General features: G+C 47.6%; 1 protein-coding gene across 2 annotated transcripts in view; it reads left to right on the forward strand.

Moving 5' to 3' along the window:
- ABL1 (ABL proto-oncogene 1, non-receptor tyrosine kinase) overlaps positions 1-15,693 on the forward strand; it is a 78,895-nt gene extending 63,202 nt beyond the window's left edge. For both annotated transcript variants that reach the window (XM_086624923.1, XM_009986399.2), the window contains exons 4-11: positions 1,030-1,302; positions 5,171-5,255; positions 5,619-5,796; positions 7,980-8,164; positions 10,301-10,453; positions 11,025-11,114; positions 11,450-11,614; positions 13,970-15,693. In XM_086624923.1, coding sequence (XP_086481049.1) covers positions 1,030-1,302; positions 5,171-5,255; positions 5,619-5,796; positions 7,980-8,164; positions 10,301-10,453; positions 11,025-11,114; positions 11,450-11,614; positions 13,970-15,669 — 2,829 coding nt within the window. In that variant the 3' untranslated portion in view covers positions 15,670-15,693. The remainder of the gene's footprint in view (positions 1-1,029; positions 1,303-5,170; positions 5,256-5,618; positions 5,797-7,979; positions 8,165-10,300; positions 10,454-11,024; positions 11,115-11,449; positions 11,615-13,969) is intronic.
- The last annotated feature ends 7,603 nt before the right edge of the window (positions 15,694-23,296 follow it).

The following is a 23,296-nucleotide window of genomic DNA, read 5'->3' on the forward strand; positions in this document are numbered from 1 at the left end:
TCAGAAGCATTCGAGAAGTTTGATCGCAGCTATCTCCATCCATCTAATGTGCACAGTCGGACCAGTGCATCACACTTGTTTCGGTGCATGGACTGCACAGAAATCTGGGAGGCTGACATGGTGCTGCTCTTCCTGCAAGGTTGTCCTTGCCAGACCTTGGTCTTTTGTGAGGAATGGAGCTCTTCCATCTTCCGTGTGCCGCATCCAGGGCTGTTGCACTTTGATATGAAGATTCCTCTCTCTCCTCCAGGTGTTATCAGCATCAGTTTTTTAAAAATTAAACTTTTCGCTTTTGTCACCTTGCCTAGCAGAAGACTGAGCTTGAATGTGCAAACTGGAAATGCGGAGCTCTGGTGGTGGGGAGTCGCTTGTCTGTTATCTTTAGTAGACTTTTGGGCTTAAAATAGATCTTCTGCATAAATGTTAAAAAGGTAACAAATATGGGTTATCGTGCCTCCCGGCAGGTTCTTATTCACTAGGAATTATTTTACTTCTGTGTTATCGATCGATGCCCGTCACAAAAATGGAGCGGACCAACTGTCCAAAGTGCTATGCAGAAGCTTAGGGCAAAAGCAGGGAAGGCACCAGTTTGCTAGTGACATGTCAAAGAGGATTTAAGCTGGTGAAAATGTCATAACCAAAATAGTAATAATGGAATCAAGACACCGAGGCTGACAACCCCCTACTCTTCTGGAAATATCCCGCAATCTCTACTGACCAGCCTTTTGATAAAAGACATTTCAAGCAACATCATGCCAATCCAGTGTTATTTGCAGTCATTCCTTCTGTATTGTTTCAGCGAAGTGCATGTATTTTCTCCTGAATCCATGCATTTCCCGTATAAGTGTTGATCATTCTCAGGTCTGAGCTTCTGAGAACTAGTTATAGAGCTGGTGGAGCTCATAGTACTGCAGATCGAGTAGAAGCGAGGCAATACTTCGCTTTCACAATTTTATAATGTCATTGCTACGTATGAACGCTTCCATGGGCATTATGAGAATGACCTTTCTCTTTCTCCTTGTTCCTTAGCTGTATGTCTCTTCAGAGAGCCGCTTCAACACCTTAGCAGAGTTGGTCCATCATCATTCAACTGTGGCAGATGGGCTCATCACCACCTTGCACTACCCGGCGCCCAAACGCAATAAGCCGACTATCTATGGCGTGTCTCCGAACTACGACAAGTGGGAGATAGAGCGAACTGACATCACGATGAAGCACAAGCTGGGCGGAGGGCAGTATGGAGAGGTGTACGAAGGAGTCTGGAAGAAGTACAACCTTACAGTGGCGGTGAAGACTCTAAAGGTAGGACTCAAGTCTCTGAGCATTCCCATTCCTCTCCTTTCAGCAGGAACCAAGTTCAGGCAGGCTGCCTGCCCTCAGCCACAGTTAGACACTTTGGGTCAGTGATGGCCCTTCCTTTCTGTGCTGTAGGCTTGGAGTAGAGTTGTTTTGAAAGAGCTCGATCCTGTTACTGTTTTATGTGATACCTGAAACACTCATAACTAAACAAAGGAGGACAGTAACAGTGTAATTTTAGAACTGATGAAGCCTTAGATAAGTAAATAGTGCCCTGATGTCTCACATTCAGGGTGTGGCAAAGGTGAGCCATTCATGGATGAACTAACACAAGTTGGTGTGTTAAGGAAAATTGTGGATTGTGCCAGGCAACCTAAAATTCAAAGGCAGTGCTTCAGGGAGGCTTTATGTGTTTTGATTTTCTGTCTTATGTGGCATCTTTCCCAAAAGACAAGCTCCCTGTGTACCTGGAAGTCTTCAGCAATTGTTCACAGCTGCTTCTTATCAAAAGATACAAGAGGAGGAAAAAGTGCATCTAAGCGAACAATATGTTAAAATCCGTAAGGGGCTTTAATGAGGAACTGGATAATCAGTTCTGTTTCTGGCTCTGCTCCCTGATTTCTGTATCTTGGTTTCCTTGTCTCTTGAAATGCAAATAATGCTCTGTGAGTTCATAAGGTCATTGCTTAATTCGTTTGTGTTTATAAAAACGTCTTGAGATCTTCTGGCACCATCCACACACATAGCGTTTGATTGCTTAATAAGAGTTGATGCTAACTTGACACCATGTTCTCTCTCCTCCAATGGGGATGTGGTTTGGTCTTGCAGAAACAAACAGAACAGAGTTTTCTGTTTGTTTCTTTTTATTTTTTTTGCAATGGAAACTTTGAAGTGGAGAGAACTGTGTAGATGCCTTAGTGCCAGGGGAGGAACATTTCCTTGATGTGGGGAAAATATTTCTTCCTTACACTCTGAGCAGCAGCTACCTCAGTATTTCTGGGTTGCTATGGTTGCAGAAAGTATTTTCATTTTGGCCTTTTTTTTTTTCTCTGTACTCTGGAGATTCCTGCTGCTGCTCCCCAGCCAGGAGCCCCAGCGGCTGCTTGCACAGGGAGCGAGTGACACCTAGTGTCACCCCGGCACGGATCCTGTGCGTGGGGACCGCCGGGCTTCCTCGGGAGCATTGCGGTGCAGGTGGAGCTGGGATGTGACCAGGCTGAACAAAACACCAATTTATCGTGAACTGGAGCCACCAGTTGTTTCCAGGACCATCGTTTGCTGTAACATGTTTCCTGCTTCTGCTTGCAGTGTGAGGATAGTCGACATCGTCAGACTTTTCATTTTGCTCCAAACTGTAGTTGTTGTTTTCATTCTCTTCTCTCTAAAACCCATCAACAAAGGCAAATTGTGTGTTATCCCATAAAATCTGTTTGTGCATAAGGAGAAACCTTAATACAGACCATGGCTGTTTCAAATAAATATTTAATGAAACATGACTAAAAGTGGTTGATAATGTAGTATGGAGCAGCATGTTCCACTGGGGAATGTAAGAATAACCAAGAAGAGAGTTGAGAAACACTTCAACCTGCAATTATGCACACTAAAACCATCCTTAAAAGCAAATTTATAATTCACCTTCCTTAAGTCCATCAGTCTACTGCCTGACAGGTGGGATTGTAGCTTTCTTCAAAGTTTTGGGAAACATTTTAAAATCACATTTAGATCCCAGTTCTACTGGGGAAAAACAAGCCCTCCGCATCTTCTGCACAAACGTTCAAATGACTCACTTTATTTTCTTTGGAGAGAATATTTTTTCAGAACTTTGTATGACTCTTCTTGTTCCTTCCCCGTCTACTCCACATTTCTCTGTAAGAAAGATAAAGGGGAGGGAAAACTGAAAGAGGAAAAAAACCCCCCCTGTTCCAGCATCCTTTTGAATAGCGATGCTTACGAACACCCGTTTGTTGTTCGGTTTTCTGTCAAGCCTCTAAACGTAGCTCATAGCTGGCACAAAACCGTAGATCACGCAAGAAGGCAATCGAAGCAGCACACGCCGTTCCGCGGTTACGTTTAACTGAGAAGTGCCAGACAATGTCTTGGTGCGGAGATGTTTGCCATTAGAATGTGTCACTGGAAGCTCAGTGAGCGGCACAGGATGCGTCAGTGTTTATAAGGGTCTGTCGTCGTAACAGGACATGCTCTGAATTTGTGTTTTTACACCTGACGTTGATGGAGAGGGGCCTGAGGCAGGCGGTGGCTGCAGGAACGGGGAGCGGAGCTCCGTGACCTGCGTAGCGCTGGGCCGATCGCAGCTGCTGTGACCGTGGCCGGAGCTTGTTCCCAGTCAGGGCTGTTTAATGGCTGAACTGTTGTGAGCTGGTCATCCCAGCACGTGTCTTACTGAACTAGTCTGCATCCATTAGGACTTCTTTTTTTCTTTTTTTTTCCTCCTTTAGTATTTTTTTCTGCAGCAGAGAAGCCTGTGTTTTAAATTAGGCAGCGTGCAACCCTGGTGTCCCTTAATGCCGTGGCATGTGCTCTGCTAGGAGACTGTTTTATTTCTTCCCTGGTTTTGTACAGTGGAAGCTGGTTAAGCTTGGCCCTTTGCATGGGATCAGGTTTACAGAGAGATCATTGTTACAGTAGTTCTCTGTATGTGTCCTTCATATTAATTTGGTCACTGAGAGGTAAGAGATTTAAAACAGTGCAACAGCTTTGCAGAGGAGCAACCTTTCAGAGTTTGTATAGTTTGTATAAATGCATATTTAGGGTAATTTTGCAACCTGGATTATTAACCCAGTTTCCTTTGCCAAAGAAAACAGTTGAAGGTTCTGCTCAAGAGGACCTTTGGGCTATTAGTTTTCAAAGAGTGTGTTCAGCAAATCACAGCTGCCAATCAAGCTAATTGACAACGAATGGTAAATGATGGAATGAAACTGTTTGAAAAAGGTTCTTGTTGCTAACTGCAAAGCAGAGAGCTGGCTGGATCTTGCAGCAGCAGCCCACTGTTATCATTCTCACCAGCAGCAGTAAATCCTTTCCAATCCTTCCTTAAAACACTTCGTCCATGTAGCCTGTCAACGTTAATCCACCAATGAAAGAAAAATATGGATATAGAAAGAAACGTTGCTTTAGGAATAGATCTGTATTTTTGCACCGCTTTGAAATGACCTTCCGGCCATTTGGGTCATATTTGCTTCAGAAAATATGTCTTTTGAGCAAGATTGTATCTTCCTTGGTTTTGTGTTGTGCCAAGCAACTTTATGGCGTTCGACAAATAGGTAGTGACACATCTGCCCAGAACGATTACGTCATGGGTCAGGCTCTAAATGCCAGAAATGAAATCTGTGGAACCTCGGGCTTTCAATTATGGAGTGGCTGCCATCGGTCATGCTTCCCTGCCTGAAAGGGGGGATTGCTTGCTCCTACCTAGTGAAACTGGGGACCTGCATTTCAGCAGCTTCTCAAGCGTTTGATTGTGGCCTATCCTTCCTTTTGTGTTCAGTCTTATCTCTTTTCTTTTCCATACTTTTTATTTCATGTTATCTTTCTTTTCCTGTTAGGAACAAGCACGTTTTTCCTTTTCAACTCCTGAGTGGTCCTGTGAGAGGCCCTTCACAAAAGGAATATGGATTTTCTTGCCCCCAAAAGCTCTGTTAGAATAAGAATGATAAATATATATGTATTTTTTAAATTCTACAAAAAACCCAGCATTCCTAACGCCTTGTCATTGTGATGTGGCTACAGGGAAAAGTTACCTTGAAAGAGCTGTGGCTTATGTTGTCAATTTGGAGGTTTTTTTGTGTCCTCATACAAAAATCTGTTCCTCCTTTGTGCGTGCTGTCCTTGCCAAAGTTTTACCGTTGTTCTGCAGGAGGATACCATGGAGGTGGAAGAGTTCTTGAAAGAAGCTGCAGTAATGAAGGAGATCAAGCATCCGAACCTGGTGCAATTATTAGGTAAGTGATAAACACCAAGCAGAGGGATTTGAACTAAACCCTTGTGCAATGATATGGATGTTAAGGAGCAGATAAGCTGCTTACCATACCAAGGCTTTAAATACAGACACTTATTGTCTGGCAGAATTCACAATTTGTACCACTAGTACATGATTTTTAATGATCACATCTCCCTGATGTTTAAGTTGCCGGAGCCTGAAGCAGGAAATTAAACCCCTCTATTAACCAATTCCAAGCCGAACTCATTCTTTCTGAGAGCCCCATATTTCTGCCTTCTAGAGGTATAGTTTGCCCTAGAGAACAAAGCCTGAAGATTCACTGATATTCTCCAGCGTTCGTTGTAAACTTTATGTGGATCCCTAGGGGTGTGCACACGGGAACCTCCTTTCTACATCATTACGGAGTTCATGACGTATGGGAATCTGCTGGATTATCTGCGTGAGTGTAACCGGCAGGAGGTGAATGCTGTGGTGCTACTGTACATGGCAACTCAGATCTCCTCAGCCATGGAGTACCTGGAGAAGAAAAACTTCATTCACAGGTAGGAAGGACAGTGAGCAGCCCTGAATCTCGAGCAAAAAACACCCCTTGATTTTTTTTCTTACCTTTCAGATTATCATGGCATTGATTTAGATGCAGTAGGTGTCCTGTATTTAACACACTAGTCCATTGTATTCTGATAGAGTACATTAACCTGTCTAGAGAATGGTCTGATTGTTTTTTCTCTCAGTGTTTTTCTCTTAACTTTGAAGTAGATGCAGGTGAAAGACATATCAGTACTTTTATATGTTGGGCAAGGGCCTTAAATATAAATGCTTCCCAAAGTAACGGGCTCTTAATGGACCAGATAAGCTACTGCTCTTCCTTGGTTCTAACAGCCGTTAAAAACTGCTGCAGTTGACGTTGCTGGATGCGCATAGATGCTCACAGCAAAGCCACCCTCTTAGAGCCTTCTTATACCATGTTCTTTCTTGTTTGTTTCACTTTTTTTTTTCCGTCCTCCACAGGGATTTTTTCCCGCTATTGTCCCGATTGCGTATTCACTTTAATAAGCGTCTCTGCAGTCTTAAAAGTCGCAGAGGCTCTGACCTTTAAGTGTGCTGCAATTATGGCTGGACCTTTGCATTCTTCGTCTGTAGAAATGGCCTCCTAGCAATATAATGACACATCCTGTGCGAAGGTTTGAGAGTCGCTGAGCTTTATACAAGATGCTCTCTGTGCCGTAGTGTGACCTTTCCTGCCCAATTAACTGGAATATGAAATTAGCACATGTTTTTTCATAGAGACAAATATGAAGATCGTGTGTAAAGTTCTAGATGCTCCTCTAAGTCATGCGTTGCCTTTGCTGCCTGAAATGCCTGTTTAAATGCTTCTGTCAGTCAATAAAGTGAACAGTGATGCTGCAAATTAAAATTTACAGCCTTTGATTTGCTCTGTTGAAAGTATTTCATCCCTTCAGCCCGTAGGAAGTGAACTTTAAAAACTGCTTTGTGTGAGTTTCATTTGTCTGCCCTCCCGTTCATTTCATTTCCTCTTGTTTCTGATGACCCATTTATCTAAAATAAATAGTAGCGTTTTTCCTTATCAGCCACCCCCATACCCACCTACCCAATTATTTTGAGAGCGTTGTCACAATTCGAATCCATGGATTCAAATGCTGGGCTGTGACCTCATTTAATGAATCGGGAAGGAGGAGGAATTTGATTATGAAGAGGAGCTTTTATTTAGACACACGTCGTAGTAATCAGCATTGATAAGAAGGTATATTCAAAAACGCCGTGAAAATTTAATGGGCATCTAGTAAGATGTACTTCTTTTTAAATTTATTCTGATCGAGCAGAACAAGCAAAAGAAACAGCAACGTCTGCCTCATATCTAAAGATCTCACTCGAGCTTTCTGGTAGAATCAATTTTTAGTTCAACGTGGCATAATCTGGAAAAGTGTTTTTAACGCAACCCAGTATTAGGAGAAATGTACTTCTGTGCTTCATGTTTCTGTACTCAAGAAGCATTTCCGAGAGTGCTAACAGCATGTACGAGCCAGGGAAGTGGCAAACGCAACGTGCACATCTCTTACCTGCCAGGGTGGAGGCAGGTGAAAAAACGTGGAGGAAAAGCTTAATTTGCTTATTGCCCAATCCTTTGAAAGTGTAATTACTGATAGCAGAGGCTACAACAGGTTTAAAAAGGCCAAAACAGGGTATGAAAAAGTTGTGCTGTAAAATGCGGTACACTTGGGAGGAAGAAGAGCATAGCTGGGAGCTAAACCTGCTGCTTGAGCAAGGACTGGGAACAGAGTTCTGGAGAGTGACTGGTGTTGGCTGGGGTGACCGGAGTGCTAGAGAGGTGGGCAAGAAGTGAGGTATTGAGACTGCGTTTATTCGGTGCTCATCCTCAGCTATTGATAACTTGAGCACTGACATTTCTGTAAATTATTTTTATCCTGAGGGTGGCAGCTTTTATTGAAAGTGAGGGGGCTTCTTGAAGCTTTCACTTCAAATTAAAAAAAAAAAAAAAAGTTTGGATGACAGTCTTACAAAGCCAGAATGGAAAATAACTTTCCCTCTTACATGTATGTGTGTAACTAGATAATTTCTGTGTAATACTCTGATCAAAATAATCGCACACAGGCCCAGGTTTCTTTGGGAACAGCAGGTTTCCTTGCTATCACAAAAAGCGAGATGGTGAAGACTTCTCATTGTCTATTTTTATTCTTGTTTTTAGGGACCTGGCTGCCAGAAACTGCCTTGTAGGGGAGAACCACTTGGTGAAGGTGGCAGACTTTGGCCTGAGCAGGCTAATGACAGGGGACACGTACACTGCCCACGCTGGAGCCAAATTCCCCATCAAGTGGACTGCACCAGAGAGCCTGGCCTACAACAAATTCTCCATTAAATCTGACGTCTGGGGTAAGAATTGGCATGTACGACTTAATGCAAGATTATAGTCTTTTTTTCTAGGGCTGTGAAATGAGGACATGGTGAAACATTTCAGGAGCGAGTGTGTTCCCTGGTTTGAGCTATATTGTTCTATGAGCTTGTCAGAGTGCAGGAACTAATCTCTGCTAAGTCAGTCTTTGAGTGGAGCACTGAGGATGCCGACCTGGCTTTGTGTGTTTGGATTGTTGGCAAGTATGAAAACAAAGGGTACTGTAGTGTTTATAGAAAGGTATGAGATTTCGAGGCTGGAGGGCACCGATACTGCTGCCTCAACAGAGGTCTGGCATAGGACTGTGAAGCGATTTATTGTTATATAGCCAGGAACTTTCTGACTATTTCAAGGAGGAAAGTGAGAATCTGGTTCATTTTATGTTAAAAAATGAAAAAAAAAAAAATTGTGTGTATCTATCTAGTGATAGCTCCAAGCTCATCTTTCTGCATTTTAAAAGAATAATCTTTGGAATAAGATGAGGAGAAACAGAGGGAAAATTTGATGACAAATGGTTATTGAAGAGCCCTGAGGTGCTGGTGATAAGAGTAGGCTTAGCAAAATGGAGCTACATTCTATCAAATCTGACCGCAGAAAATCTCATTGTACTTTTTATCAGCTTTTCTTTGGGTTTTGTATCTCTGCCATAGCTGTTGGTCAAATTCTCAAAAGTGCCCAGTGACATGAGATAGAAGTTCATGGAACGTGGTCCCAAACGCCGTTGGAAAATGTTATCCTGAGCGTCTTCTGTATTATAAAACAACAGATAGTAGTGAAGAAGCGGTGAAGTTTTCTGGTGTTTTGGGGAAACTGTGCAGAGAAGGGCTTTATTTTTAAGAAACTTTAGGTAGATGGCTGATGCAAAATGTTTTATAGACAGGGGAAGAAAACCCGGAACAGTATTCCAAGGAGTATGTGATTACTGACCAAGGGGTTTCTTCTGCTTTGGACTTGCACGTGGTGGTGTTGGCTGCTGCCGGGTATCTGCCAGAGTCTGAAGGATGCTGCTGTATTGCTGGGGTGGCTGCAGGATCCCTGTTGCATTTAAATAGTAGGACATTTGGGGAGGAAAGATCCAAAAGGAGTATCGAGTGCCTTTAATTAGGGCTAGCGTAACCTTGTGTAGTGAGAGTCAGGGCAGTGGGCTTTGGGATCTGATTAGAGCAAGCCGGCTGTCCCCGGAGGCCAGGGCTGCTGCTGGACACGCCAGAGCTTAGATGCTTTCACCTCGCTGCCTCAAGACAGCAATCAAAGAAAATTGTGCATAGAAATGTCTAATGTAAATTGCCCTTGGTGGTGTTACCATGTAATGGGATGTGATTTCCTTACTTATGCGGAATTGTAATCGCTTTCTCTTCAGGTTAAGAACAGAATAGGGTGACTGAACTAATTACATGCAGGTTGTTGAACTGGTGTTGAGCCTGTTCTGCGTGCCCGACTCCTGGCTTAGCTGCCTGACCCCGCTGCTGACCTGCATCCCCACCGGCTTCTGGGACTCAATGCCTCACCTGTTTCCAGACCTTTTTTCTGCTCTCCCTTTTCCTCCTCAGCTTTCTCTGTGACAAAGATGTCTCACCCTCACCCTGTCTTGTTGGTGGCAACTGCTGAAACTTTCTCCTCGCCACTGCCTCCCAGGTTTTCCCCCTAGACCAGGCTGCAGCTAAACAAGGGCACCCCAAAAACACTGAGCTGTTCAAACGTGCGAGTCCTCTAGGGAGAGACTGCAGATGAGAGGAGCTGTCAAATTCAGGGAGAGACTGCAGTGCAGCAGTGAAACGGTTTCAGCTAATCCACTGTGAAGTCTCTTAATTGTGCCTTTAATAGGACTTGAAGGATCTCAAGGCGTTCAGGTTTGAGACAACTGATACATTGAAAATCAGTCTAATTCTACCCTGTCATATCGCAGGAGACTTGTCTGTGCTGACGAAGAGGCTCGTTACGCTTCTTTAACATTTAAGCTGCTGCTGAGCATGGGATCTGAGCCACCCAGAGCTGGTTTAAGTGTGCAGCACTGTTTAGTGACTACTCCCACCAAACATCCTCTGAAATTTAAAATGAAAACAAAGCTTATTGATTTTTTTTTTCCTTATTTTTTTTTCTCCCTGTCTCCACTGCAGCCTTCGGCGTTCTGCTGTGGGAAATTGCGACCTACGGAATGTCCCCTTACCCTGGGATTGACCTGTCTCAAGTCTACGAGCTGTTGGAGAAAGACTACCGTATGGAACGCCCTGAAGGCTGTCCTGAGAAAGTTTATGAGCTCATGAGAGCGTGTAAGTGTTCCTCAGCCCTGCAAATGCTGCTTTTTAGCTCTGCAGAGGTGCAGAAGTGCCAGGATATGGCCACATACAGCAAGGCACAAGAAATTCCCTGCTGGTTCCAGTGAGGGTGCGGTGCTGTGTAGAAGTGCTCGGTTAAAACCACTTTCCCCAGAGGATGAACATGCTTTGAAACCAGCCGATCTTCTCTATTGGGAGCACGTGGGCCTGGGGAGAGATTTGTTGTTCAGTTCAATGTTTTCTTTGGCTCCTTTTTCCTGACAATTTACAGAAAAGCTTGTGCTCTAAGGATGAAGCAGGAGCTTCATTAGGCTTTTTAAGGGACTGACTGTTTTTCCTCCACTGTGGCCTTTTGTTACATGACTTAGTGTGATGCATTTTTTTCCAGCATTACTTTGGCTCAGTGGTGGTTGCAGATACCCACCACGATTCAAATGAGGTTTCCATGTCATTGTTTTATCTCAACCATTTTATAAAAAAAAAACTGTGATAGCTAACTCCTCCTGGTGTAGCGTACGGAATGTCTAATCCTGGCGGGAAGTTTTGAGTGATGTTGTTTTTTCAGGCTGGCAGTGGAGCCCTTCTGATAGACCCTCCTTTGCTGAGATCCATCAGGCCTTTGAAACGATGTTTCAGGAATCCAGCATATCGGATGGTAGGTCTGGGTCCCTCTTGGAGCGGCAATTCCAGGGATGGGAAAAGGGCTAACTGCATCCTTAACTCTGCACGTTTTTCGTAGTCTGCTTTGCAGTGAAACTCGGTCCCAGGTTATACCGCGTGGTGTAAACAGTGTAGAAAGAGGAGAAGTGTTTACGTGTGGGCTTTTTCTGTGTGTGGGCGTGCATCTGATTTTGAAGGGCCAAATGGCTGAACAACCTCAAGAAACATCTACTTTGTGTTGTTTGCTTTTTCTTTTGTGCTATTAACTCTGAACAGCACAATAGTTTTTATTTTCTGTTGATTGTAGTGATTTTCTTCTGTGCGTTGCAGAGGTGGAGAAGGAATTGGGAAAGAAAGGCATGAGGAGTGTAGTGAGCAATTTCCTCCAGGCCCCGGAGTTACCAACCAAAACACGGACATCGAGGAGAGCTGCTGAAAGCAAAGATGCCAACGAGAGCTTGGAGACTACACATGCTCGAGGCCAGGGAGAATGTGGTAGGTTTTAATTAAAGTCATTATTCCTTCAGGAAACAGAGGAAATCAAAATATATGTCCAAATCTTCACCTAGGAAAAGCTCTATCTAATAACAGGTGCCATCCTACTGTACCAGTATAGTGTTTCTAGGTGACAGTCAGCTCTGTTTGCTTTCCTGGGTTCAGAACTCCTTTTATTATTTTTTCCAAAGGTAAATTGTTAATCTTGGGACCAGATACACACACACGCACACACACAGCAGCTGGGAGTGTGAATCCTTAACTGGCTGAGGGATTGATGCTATACCTGCTGTTGCTTGGAGAAGCCCTAGGAGTTCTTTTAACTTAATGGCTGTTGCCTGCAGCTCCCTATAGACCAGAGCCTGAGCACAGAGCTCTGTGATCGTATCCTCTTCCCATTCCCTGGTAGGAGCTATCAGTGGGATCTCCCCCTGCATCTGAGTGCTGGGTAATCTGCTGTGTTCAAGCCACTTTACACTACCACACTGCATAATTTAAAGCAGGACGATTGCTCGGGTTTAGCAAGACCCATAAGGGAGGTTTCTTCAATGTTCCATTCTACCAGATTTGTGCTTGGAGCACTGAAGAGTATTACTCTTGGCAGGTACTAAATATAATTTCAGCAAGGGACAAAGAGGTATTTACAGAATCTTCCATGAAATTAAACTCTCTTTCAACCAGTTTCTTCAAGAACTTATCTTCCATTCTGCGGTAATAAAAGCAGTGGTAAAATGCTGAATGTATACAATAGATTTGTATCTAGCTCATTTGAAAAATAATAAGGTAAAACAAAGTACAGTGTTTTTTTTCCAGCTCCTGTTGAGGCTGCCTTCTCTGACCATTCATGTGACTGACATTTTTTGTGTGATGTCAAATGCACCTAGTAGTACATGTTTCAGTAGTGGATGTACATCTAGGCAAAGAGAGTTAAAAAGGAGGGGATGTAAAATGTTGGGAAAAGGAAGTATCAGTGACTGAGAAAGGAAGGCTATTTACCATATATAGGAAAAATATAATTGCCTAGTATTACAAGCTTTGAAGTAAAATAACTTCATTTAAATACTTAAGGGCTTCCAGAGTTTCAAGTGCAGCAGGAATAATATGATTTTAACATTATGCTGGGAATCATTTCACTCTTTATTGTGAAAGAAAATATTTCACATTAAAGTTTTATTGCAGTTTCCTCTTCAATTGTCAGTGTTTCCATAGCAAGTCCAGCAGCTGGGAGCTGATCCTCAGGGCAAGCTGCTAGCTTTCTCTGGATCTCTGCAGCTTTACTGTGTCTGGACACAGTAAGGTGATGGCCTCCTGAAGTGCTGTGAGAGCTCTTCTGGTTGTCCAGGTCCCCGTAAGTTGTTGTGTGGGAATGGTTTAATTGCACATGGTCCTGTGGAAGCGTGCTGTCTTCTCAAAGCACACAACTATTTTTCTTCAAATTCCCTCTCCTCAACCAAAATCCATTCCTCAACCAAGATCCTACCCATAGCATGATGATCACCAATACGTGACTAAGAAGCATCCTTCTTTTCCCCTCTGACTCTGCTTCATCTGCCTTCTTACTGCCTAGTCGAGCTGTAAATGTATATGCTGCCCTGAAGGCATTCCTCCTTTGAATTAGAATGCCATCTGAGTGCCTGGCCTGGGAATGAGACCCCCTGTCAGTCAAATACAGAGACCTTCAGGACTCTGCATAAATTTATTATAAACCACTATTCATTTTTAAATACCTCTTGTAAGTGGAGAAAGGGTCACCCCATCATTTCCTTCTGGGGCAGTGCTGCTGAAGGAAACTGATGCTACCACTTTCCTTCGTTATTGTACAAATCTGGCCATCTTTGTGGTGGTGTGACCTGAAGTGTTCAGCTGTCAAAGGACGTCTTGATTTCCGCTCGTGAAAGAGTTATTTCCATTCCCCGCAAAGGATGGCATCAGGAAAGGAGGTTAGGAGTATCAGAATCTAAATGAATAAGGAGGCTGGGGATGGAGGAGGGTTACAGAGATGTCTTATTAATTCGGAGGGTCGGCTATTCGAAAGACAGCAGCAGCACAGGGACTAAAGCAGAGGCCTCTTAATATTTATCTTCTTCACAGTGTGAAGTTTCGACAAGTCTCCAGATGTGAGGACGGGAATGTGAACATAAACGTTTTGTGTTTGTGTGTCGGTGTTTAGATCAGAAGCCTACAGGGAAAGCAGTTTGGCAGCCAAGTCCTGCAGAGGCCACTCCTGGTCTGACGTTGGCTCCCTTTACAGAACCTGCACCTTCTCGAGGTGCTGCAGTGGTTTGACCCTGGAAGAAAACCGATTGTTCTGGCTGTTGAAGCAGTGCTCAGTAGACTCTCTTCTTTCCCTTGCAGACCCTCTGGATCATGAACCTGCTATTTCTCCCTTGCTCCCACGGAAGGAGAGGGTGGCCCTGGAGAGCAGTCTGAATGAAGACGAGAGGCTGCTTCCAAAAGACAAAAAGCACAACCTCTTCAGTGCCCTTATCAAGAAGAAGAAGAAGACCGCCCCTACCCCTCCGAAACGCAGCAGTTCCTTCAGAGAGATGGATGGCCACTCAGACCGCAGGGCGGGTGGGGAGGAGGAGTGCAGGGATGCTGGCAACGGAGCTTTCATTGCACCCTCTGCAGACGCAGCTGACCCCTCCAAGTTCCAGAGCCCAAGCAATGGGGCTGGTGTCACCAATGGGGTTGTCGCTGGGAACTCTGGTTTTTTATCTCCCCATTTACGGAAGAAGTCCAGCACGATGAGCAGCGGTCGAGGGGTGGTTGGTGAAGAGGAGAGTAGTTCCAACTCCAGCAAGCGTTTCTTAAGGTCCTGCTCAGCCTCCTGTGTGCCCCACGGAGCAAAGGACACAGAGTGGAAATCTGTGACTCTGCCTCGAGATTTGCAGTCCACGGGACGCCAGTTTGATTCCTCCACTTTGGGGGGACACAAAAGTGAAAAGCCAGCACTGCCTCGGAAGCGGGCAAACGAGACCAAGACTGACATTTCTGTCAGAGGAACAGTGACCCCTCCTCCACGGCTGCTTAAGAAAAATGAAGAGACCACTGATGATGTGTTCAAAGATGCAGAGTCAAGCCCTGGCTCCAGCCCTCCAACTCTGACACCAAAACTTGGCCGTAGGCAACCTGCTGCCCCTCCTTCCTCCAGCGTGCTCCACAAGGACGATGGAGTCAAATCCAGTGCCTTAGGTACCACTGTGACGATGGACCAAGGTTCTGCTGCCAAACCCAACCCTGCTGGGTTCGTGGGTGCCAGCAAGGCTTCCTCTGAGGAGCCGCGACTGAGGAGGCTCAAGCAGACCTCGGAGTCGGCAGGGAAGGACAAAGGGAAGTTATCGAAGCTGAAACCAGCCCCTCCGCTTCCACTGTCTTCATCCTCCATTGGCAAGCCTGGGAAGGTTTCTCACAGTCCCAGCCATGAAGGAGCAGCAGATGTGGTGTCTGGGCCGAAATCCAAACAGTTGACTCAGGTTGGAGATGCTGCGAGCAGTGATGCTGTCAAGCCAAACCAGTCAGGGGAAGGTGTGAAAAAGCTGGGGATCCCCTCTGTACCAAAGCCACAGTCCTCTACAAAGCTGCTGATGAGCACAGCAACCCCAGCTGCCGCCTCCTCGTCTGTACCCTCTGCCCAAGGTGGGGACCAGCCATCATCTACAGCCTTCATCCCTCTCATATCCACCAGGGTCTCGCTGCGGAAGACCCGGCAGCCTCCGGAGAGGATCGCCAGCGGCACCATCACTAAAGGGGTGGTGTTGGAAAGCACTGAGGCTCTACGAATCGCCATCAGCAAGAACTCTGAACAAATGGCAAGCCACAGCGCTGTCTTGGAAGCTGGCAAGAACCTCTACACCTTCTGTGTGAGCTACGTGGACTCGATTCAGCAGATGAGGAACAAATTTGCCTTCCGGGAGGCCATCAATAAGCTGGAGAATAACCTACGGGAGCTTCAGATCTGCCCAGCAACAGCTGGCAGTGGTCCTGCAGCCACCCAGGACTTTAGCAAACTTCTCAGTTCAGTGAAAGAAATCAGCGACATTGTTCAGAGGTAGCAGAAGCCAGGTAGGAAAAAAACAAAACAAGACAAATAAATAAATCACAATGGGCCAAAGCCAACTGTGGAGAGAGTAACCATGTGTGGACTGACAAAGGACTGGGGCGTTCAGGTTAGGGCTGCGCAAAAGACCCGGACTGTGAATGGATGCCCCCGCTCCAAAGGGCAGGGCTGTGTTCAAGAGGCACTTTCCACCCTCTTAACTCGGATTCCCTGTGTTTTATATACTCGTAATCGTCTTATCTGTGGAGTTCTTGCCTTGTGGACTACAAGTCTAAATGCTGATGTCACACCATGCCTTTTTATTAATATTTTATTGTTCTGGACAGACCATTAAGACTGAAGCCAGACTGACGGACACTGAGATGCCATCCTCCTCAGGAGGACTTTCTGCTGCATTTTCGTCCCCTCCCTCTGCCCCACTGTACACAAGGATGAGTGTTTGCGTAGCAATATGTCCACTGCGTTTCTTGGGAGAGTTGCAGCACATAACCCTGTCCCGAGTACAACGTTTACCTGGCATTAATGCAACAGATTTGGCACTTGGGAGGGAAGGGGTGAAAATTGTTAAGGTTTTTTTTTAATGACAGAATGCTACAAGTGATATTTACTCAAATCCTTCCTGTGATTCCACCTGCTGCCTTTCGTTTCTGTGTTTTCAGCAATTTCTTAACGTTCCTGAGCCCAAATGAATTGCTTGGGTTCAAAACGTTGCGAACAGCGTCCGCTAACGTAGTGGCACGGGAGCCTGTTTGCAGATCTCCCTTGGTAGCGATAAAGGACTGGAGAAGATCTGAAGAAGGACGTTGCTGTCGCACTCTTGTGATGTCTGACGTTAATCGGGCTGGCGTTTGGGGTGGAGGGCTGCAGAGCAGGTCGGGGAGCAGTAGGCTGGTGCTGAGCAAGACATCGCTCCCTGAAGGGGAGGTTGCAGCAGGGAGAAGTAGCTTAGGATGAATTCAGAGATACCACTGTGCCTCCAGCAGTTGTTTCAGCTGAGCTCGCGCCCCGCAGATGGGTGAGAACTGCTGTTTCTCTAGTTGAATTTCCAGACTTTTTTGTTCTGTGAGCAGAGAGGGGACCTGGCTTCTGCGCTCCCACAGACACCTGCGCCTGGAGGGACTGTGGTGCCTCCCTTTCCGTGCCAGTGCTGACTCCTCGTGAAGAGCTCAATGCCAGTACTTTGGGGTTAAAGCCGTCACTACCTTCATGCCGGTGTGGTTCCATCCAGCACCACACAAGGATCTGTGAAGACTGCAGACACTTCTCTTGGGTGCATCTCCTGAGGAAACTGCCACAAAATGCTGACAGCAGGACTCCTGGGCTTCCTTTCCAAGGTCCTGTGACCTTCCCAACTAATGCAACATGACTGGGAACTAACTGTGACTTGTGACAGTAGTGGAAGAACAAGGTTTAGGGCTATTAACAGTGCAATTTAACTCCTCTTAACAGTTCCAAATAAGAGAAAAAAGCATTTTCCGTGTCCTGCTCCCCTGTAACTTGTGACCCTTCTTGTGTATCTTAAACACTAATTGCCTTCAATTGTATTTTATTCTGTTCTCTTTGGGACTGTTTGTTTTGTATATGATTTCTAGTAGTTCACTCGCGTGTGTTCACGCCACTTCTCGCCCTCACAAACAGCCGTGACTTGACACCTGACAAATGTTCAAAAGGAAACACACACTTCTGCCACAGGCTGCCTTTAAAAACGTAAGAAAAAAAAACCCAACCAACCAACCCTCGGACTGTCTCTTCCCTGGAGGTACTGTTTTTACTTTGATAACATATTGTGCCACTATATTATACATTTGTATCTCGTTATTACACACTTTTGTAGACTTGTCTTTTTTACAGTGTGTAAATAGCTCTGTCCTTCATCTCTGTGATACTTAAGGGGGTTGTTTCCCCTTTAATTTGGTCCAGTACAGATTGTTTCTGTACATGACTTTCAATTCTTCTTCCTCTCTTTCTCTATTTTTCATTTTTTTGATTTATTTTTTATTCCAGTCTCTCTTGTGTAGTATATTTAAAAATAAATCAATGTTGAGGAAAACCTGTGTTTGTCTGTTAGCAAGACTTTTCACACCCAGTTACCTCTCCATAGACTCCGTGTCCGAAAAGAGGGGTTCCCTGTTTGGGGGGTTTCCCAGGGCCCTTCGGCACAGCGGGCTGGTCAGAGCCGGGCAGCAGCACCTTCCCACATCCTTTTGATCTCGCTCTGAAAAGTCAGGAGATAAAAAGGATGCACAGAATAAAGACCGTGTCATCACCTCTCTTGAAGCAAAGACTTTGCTGCTGTCTTCAATGACATTTAATCAAAGATTTGACTTTAAACTTTTCTTCCTGTTAATTGTTTGTATTCTGTAATTCAGCTGCTGTTGTTTTTTCCTTCTCCTCTGCTATGAAATGACCTGTGAGTTTCTCTCCTCAGATGGTTCTGGCTGCTCCCTCCCTCGTTTCTAGTTGTGCGCTGGCTGGGCACGCCGGGCCTGATGCTCTGAGCGCAGACCCGAAGCAAAGAGCTTCCTGCCCATCTCCCTCGAGATGCTGACACGCCATACGGCCGCAGCGCTCGCTTTGCAGGTTTGCTGTCTAAAAAGTGGAAAAAATGTTGTTTCCAAAAGTCTATCTTTATTTTCTGAGTTTAGACTACCTTCGGTCTTTCCAGCAAGTCTTGAGGTAGGGACGTATCCAGATACAGAGCAGCCTCTGAAATGAGACGCTACTTTGATTCCTGAAGATGCTGAGAAGCGAAAAAGGATGAGAAGGAAACAAGGGCAGATGAAAGTGAGCGGTGTGCCTGAGGTCCTGTGGTCGCTCAGTGATGCTGTAGGGTTATAAGCCAGCTTGCCCAGTCTCTAAGCCCCTTGACAAGTCCCTGGTGAAATCTGTCAGTCCTGGCATGGAGAACCGGTCGCTCGTGGGCCGTGGGAACAAAGCTCATGGGTAACCTTGTCTTGCTGTGGCAGCGATTGCATCGGGCCGCTTCTTAGTGAGCATGAAGAAGATGAAAAGAGGAGCGGGAGGATTCTGCTGGCGAGTATAAATGTAATTAATGGCCTGTGCGTGGCAAGGTCAGGCTACTTTTCAGCAAATGGTGGTGCCCAGTGAATGCAGACACAGAGCTACAAGGGGTTCCTGGTGGTTTCATGATGATGACCCTTGGCAAAAACCCATGTCCAGACTGCTCTTCATGTACATCTCTGGCATAAAGACTGGTATAGGGTGGGTAGCTGTGGGCTGAGGGAAGGTGGAGAAGCTGAACCTGTCCTTAAATACAATCACTCCTGGTCATCTCCGTCTCTGCTTGCTTAGGGACCAGTCCGTGGTGTCGTGGGAAGGCAGAGGCTGGTTGACCTGGCTGGGGAAAGCCCTGGGACCTGCAGTGTTGGGAGTGAGAGAGAGGAGATTAAAGGCTAAATTTAGCTGAGTACAGTAGGAGTTGATTTAACAGATCGATGCATTTAACAGTTTGATTGCTCCAATTTTCAAGGCTATTGAGCTTGAAAGTGAGAGTGCTCTGGGGGAAAAATAGCTGTGTTTGTGTTTTTGTTTTGGTTTTCATGTCTTCGAAATTACAATGTTCACTCTTTCAAGTTTTCCTTTAATGTCATCCTGCCTTCTGTTGAGAAGTCGCTTGTCACAAGATGTAAAATGTGGTCAGTGTTTTACGCTCACTCTTTTTCTCAAAAAAAAGAAAAAAAGAAGGTAATTCAAGATAGGCTGCATGGCAGCCTGTCGTGTAGAGACGCCGCTGGACCGGCGGCACTCTCAGGTGCGCGGCAGCGCTGGCTGCCCCCGGGGATGATCGGGGCCGACTGACAGCCTCTTCCTTGTCTGACATTAATCCTTTCACGACTGAAAAGAGAGGAAAATAAACCTAAGCTGCGTGTCGCCTCTGAAGGGAGGGTTTGTGGCATCATGCGTGTGTCTAAAAGCAGGTTGGCAGCAGAGCGCGATGGGCTCCTGGTCCGAGGGTGAGCCCTGGCCTGGGCTGGTTGGTGGGAATGATGCTCTTGGATCCATCTTCTTCGGTCAGTCCTGCCACCTCGGCAGTGACATTGGTGCCGCTGAAGCCGTGGGGTTAGGGACAGCCCTGCAAGTCATCAGACTGTTGAGGCTGGGCTCAAAACTGTCCTCCCTGGCAGTGGAGCACTGCTCGGTGTTTTTCCAACGGTAGATCCAGCTCAGCAGGAAGTTTACCTGCAAACCAGGCTACGCTGAACTGTTTTCCCAGCAATCGCCCCCCTGTTGAAGGTTATGTGTTTGTCCTAACATCCAGTCTGCTGACAAAGGTCCTGCCTGTGCTCCCCAAGCCGCAGTGCTGAATGACCCAGTTATGATGCATTAGCCTCTTCACGAGCCCCTTGGACGTGATTAAATCGGGCTCTTTCTTTACAGAGGATCCGCTCGGGTTTCTGAGGTTTGCTGCGTCTGTTGTGTGTGTTCGTAGTGCTGCAGGTCTGCTCGGGGCGGAGGAGAGATGAGGAGCAGCCTACGGGGACAGAGCAGATGAATGGAGATGGGGCCAGGGCAAGGAGAAGGCTTGTTCCCAGGCCAGGGAAGGGTAACGGGGTGTTTCATTGAGAGTCCCAGCAGTGGTGATGGGCAGCAAGTGTCCATGTTGGCCCTTGCTGGCTGGGTCCACTGGCCACGTGTAGAAGAATCCATGGCCTGTTTGATGCCATCCCTTTGCAGGCTGGCTCGCACAGCAGGTCACGGCGCAGGTGCTCCGGGCAGGTTGTGCCTTGCCTGCGCGGCTGTGCCAAAATGAATCCAGCTTCTTCTGGTTCGGTGTGCAGGTGGGCTCCGAGCTCTCCAGCTCTCAAAGGTGTTGGGGGCCTGGGTGTTCCCCTGGGGGCCACCCCACAAATGGACCCAGGAGAGGGGACGTGAGGAGGGGGCACAGGTTCCCATGGGAGCCAGACAGGAGATACCGTGTCCAGCATGCAGGACGGGCTTTCCAGCCTCCTGGGGTCACTACTGCTGTATTCCCCCCTCCTTCCTCCCAGAAAACACCCCTGAACTCCAGGCAATTATTCTCCCTTCACTTTTACCTCCTCCTTCCCCCCAGCCTCACTTGCCAAGGAGCAATAATGAGGAGCCCGGAGTACTGCCTTTTCCCAAGCTCATCAGCCATCCTAAGGCAAGCCAAGGGCTGCTCCGGGCGTGCCGCGGCCCCTTGCCCACCCCCTCCTCATCACAGCCTGCCGGGAGCCCCTTTCCTTGCCACGGGCAAGGAGGGCGATGGCATCACCCCCACGGCATGGAGCTGCCCATCAAGGAGCCCCCCGGGCGCTGGGGCCAAGCCCAGCTCTGTCCCACCTGCCAGGTAAGCGCGGTGGGAAGCGCTGGCTTTTACTTTTAAATGAGTTTGACAGAGGGTTATTGCGCTTCAATCAAAGCCTCGTTATACAGGTTTTGTCGTGCTGCTCTGACCCTGTTCCTCTCCTGGACTTAAGAGCAGGAGCCCAGGCATCCCACCCCACCCCAGCCCCAGCCCTGCTCAGAAGGTTTCCCTTCCCTTCCCTTCCCGCAGCAAACGGTGCCACTTTTCCCTGCAACGATCCATCACGGCAAAGCCGGGGACTGAGTGGCCCTCACCAACCCAGTGTTGCTCCAAAACTCTTTCCCCTTCCACCCTCCCATCTCTGCCCCCCCAACTCCAGCGCAGGGTAAAATTGATCTGTGCATATTTATTGATGGTTTGAACACTCAAAAGAAAAGAAGGGGGGGGGGGAAGAAGAGACGTTGCCATAGAAACATCGATAAAGCTCCCATCTCCGCTGCGTGATGTGAGCGCTGTGCCTGCGTCCCCCGAACCGGTGGCCTTTGGTGGGGTGGGATTCGAAAAGGATCGGAGGTGGGTTTGGGGGTGCCCGGTGTGGGCTCAGCCACCTCCAGTGCCGCCGGGTTTGTGGGTCGCCGGGATGGTCCCCGTGGTGCAGGATGGTTACAGCAGCAGAGGGGCAGCGGAAGGAGAATGCCCTTCCTCTCCTCCACCCTCGCAGCCGGCGCCGTCCTCGTGCGAGGGCCGAATCCTGGCATCATCCATATCCCTGCAAATCTGGAGTCTTTCCCGTGTCCTGCACCCATGGGGCCGTGACCTACGCGGAGCTCCCCGCAGGAGCCTGTTCTTGCCCCTCCGTCGCTCCTCCCTAGCCCTGGCTGCCCCACGGCTGGCGTTTTCCTGCGGCTCCAGCTCACCTCCGTTCAGCCTTCGCTCCCGCACGGCTCCCGCCGCGAGAACCGCTCGCACCAGCCCGGCAGCGCTGTATTAAGTGGTCTGTCTGCTTGATGGCTATTACAATGTGCCTCTTGCAGCCTGATTTTTCTTTTTTTCTTTTTTTCTTTTTCCCCCAACCAAGTCCTGCCGCGGTCTTTGATTTTGAGGGTGCAATTTAGAACTTGCAAATAATTGCCCTGCTTCGGTTTTGTGCCTGCAATGAAATATTAGCAGTCGTTAGGTGTCTAACTTGCCGTTAGTGCCTGCAAGCCAGGTAGTTAGACCTCGGATTACTAATATCTCTGCCTGCAGCAGCATGGCAGCCGCAAAAGCAAACGCCGTCGTTGGCATGGGCAGAGCTAAATCTGCCTAAAGGAGGAGAAGGCAGTCGTGGAAGAGTGGGGCTTCTTCGCAGCTGTGGCTGTGCTGGCTTTTGGGGCTGGCCATTCGCCAAGCTACACCGTTGGCAGCAAAGGGGACAAGGGTAGGAGGACACCGAGCACCCATCGGTGGCCCTGGGTGGGCGCGGGGGTCCTTGTTTCAGCCCCTCTGCACCTGGGTGTTTCTGCGGCAGCTGCAGCTGGGAATAGGCGGCGAGGGGGCCAGGAGGGGGTGGGAAGGGCCAGGCTTTTAGGCAAGTGCTGGGTGACGTGATGAGGATGCTGAAGGTCCGTCCTCACCATCTCACCCTGAGGACGGGTCTCGGGGTCAGGGAGCAAGCGAGGCAGTGGGACTGCAGGAGGACTGGTGATGCCAGGGCAGGTTTCCGTGCTCACGCAGGGATTTCTGAGGACAAGATTTTCTCGAACCCCGCTGCTCTGTCCTGGTTTGCATGCAGGAGCCGCTCTTGTAAGTGGCATCTTGACACTAAGCAGAATTTGCTGCCGGAGGGACTTTTCCTTAATAGGCGGGAGAGCAGCGACTCTGCGGAGAGCTCTGAGCTCTCCTCTCCGACAGCCCAGCCCTGGCCAGCAGCTCCAGGCAGTGCCCAGGGGACTGTCACCACCAGGACTGTCCCGCTGCGACCCTTCAGCCCACCTACCTCCAGCCTCTACGCCTGGCCCTGCCAGCTCTGCCTGTCCCGGCGTGGCATCCCCCCTCAGTGTCTGCACCGCGGTGCTGGAGACCCGGCACAAGGGTGAGAGAGACCCAGCAAAGGCCAAGTGTGACTGGGGAAGGGGCACAATGGCATCTTTTTTAAGGCACCCTCCTCTCCTTCCCTTGCACTGGCTGGGAATGGGGATGTGAGATGTGGAGCAGGGCTGCAAGTGGAGCAAATGTGGTGTCCCCCCCTCCCCAGGGCAATGCCAGCAGCAAAACCCCGATCCCCTTTTGTCCGAGCAAACCCAGGCAAGATGGAAGGAAAGGACAGGACGGGTGGAGAATTGAGTCCAGGCCC

This window comes from Tauraco erythrolophus, chromosome 22, assembly GCF_009769465.1.
Source record: "Tauraco erythrolophus isolate bTauEry1 chromosome 22, bTauEry1.pri, whole genome shotgun sequence".
Taxonomy (NCBI): Eukaryota; Metazoa; Chordata; class Aves; order Musophagiformes; family Musophagidae; genus Tauraco; species Tauraco erythrolophus.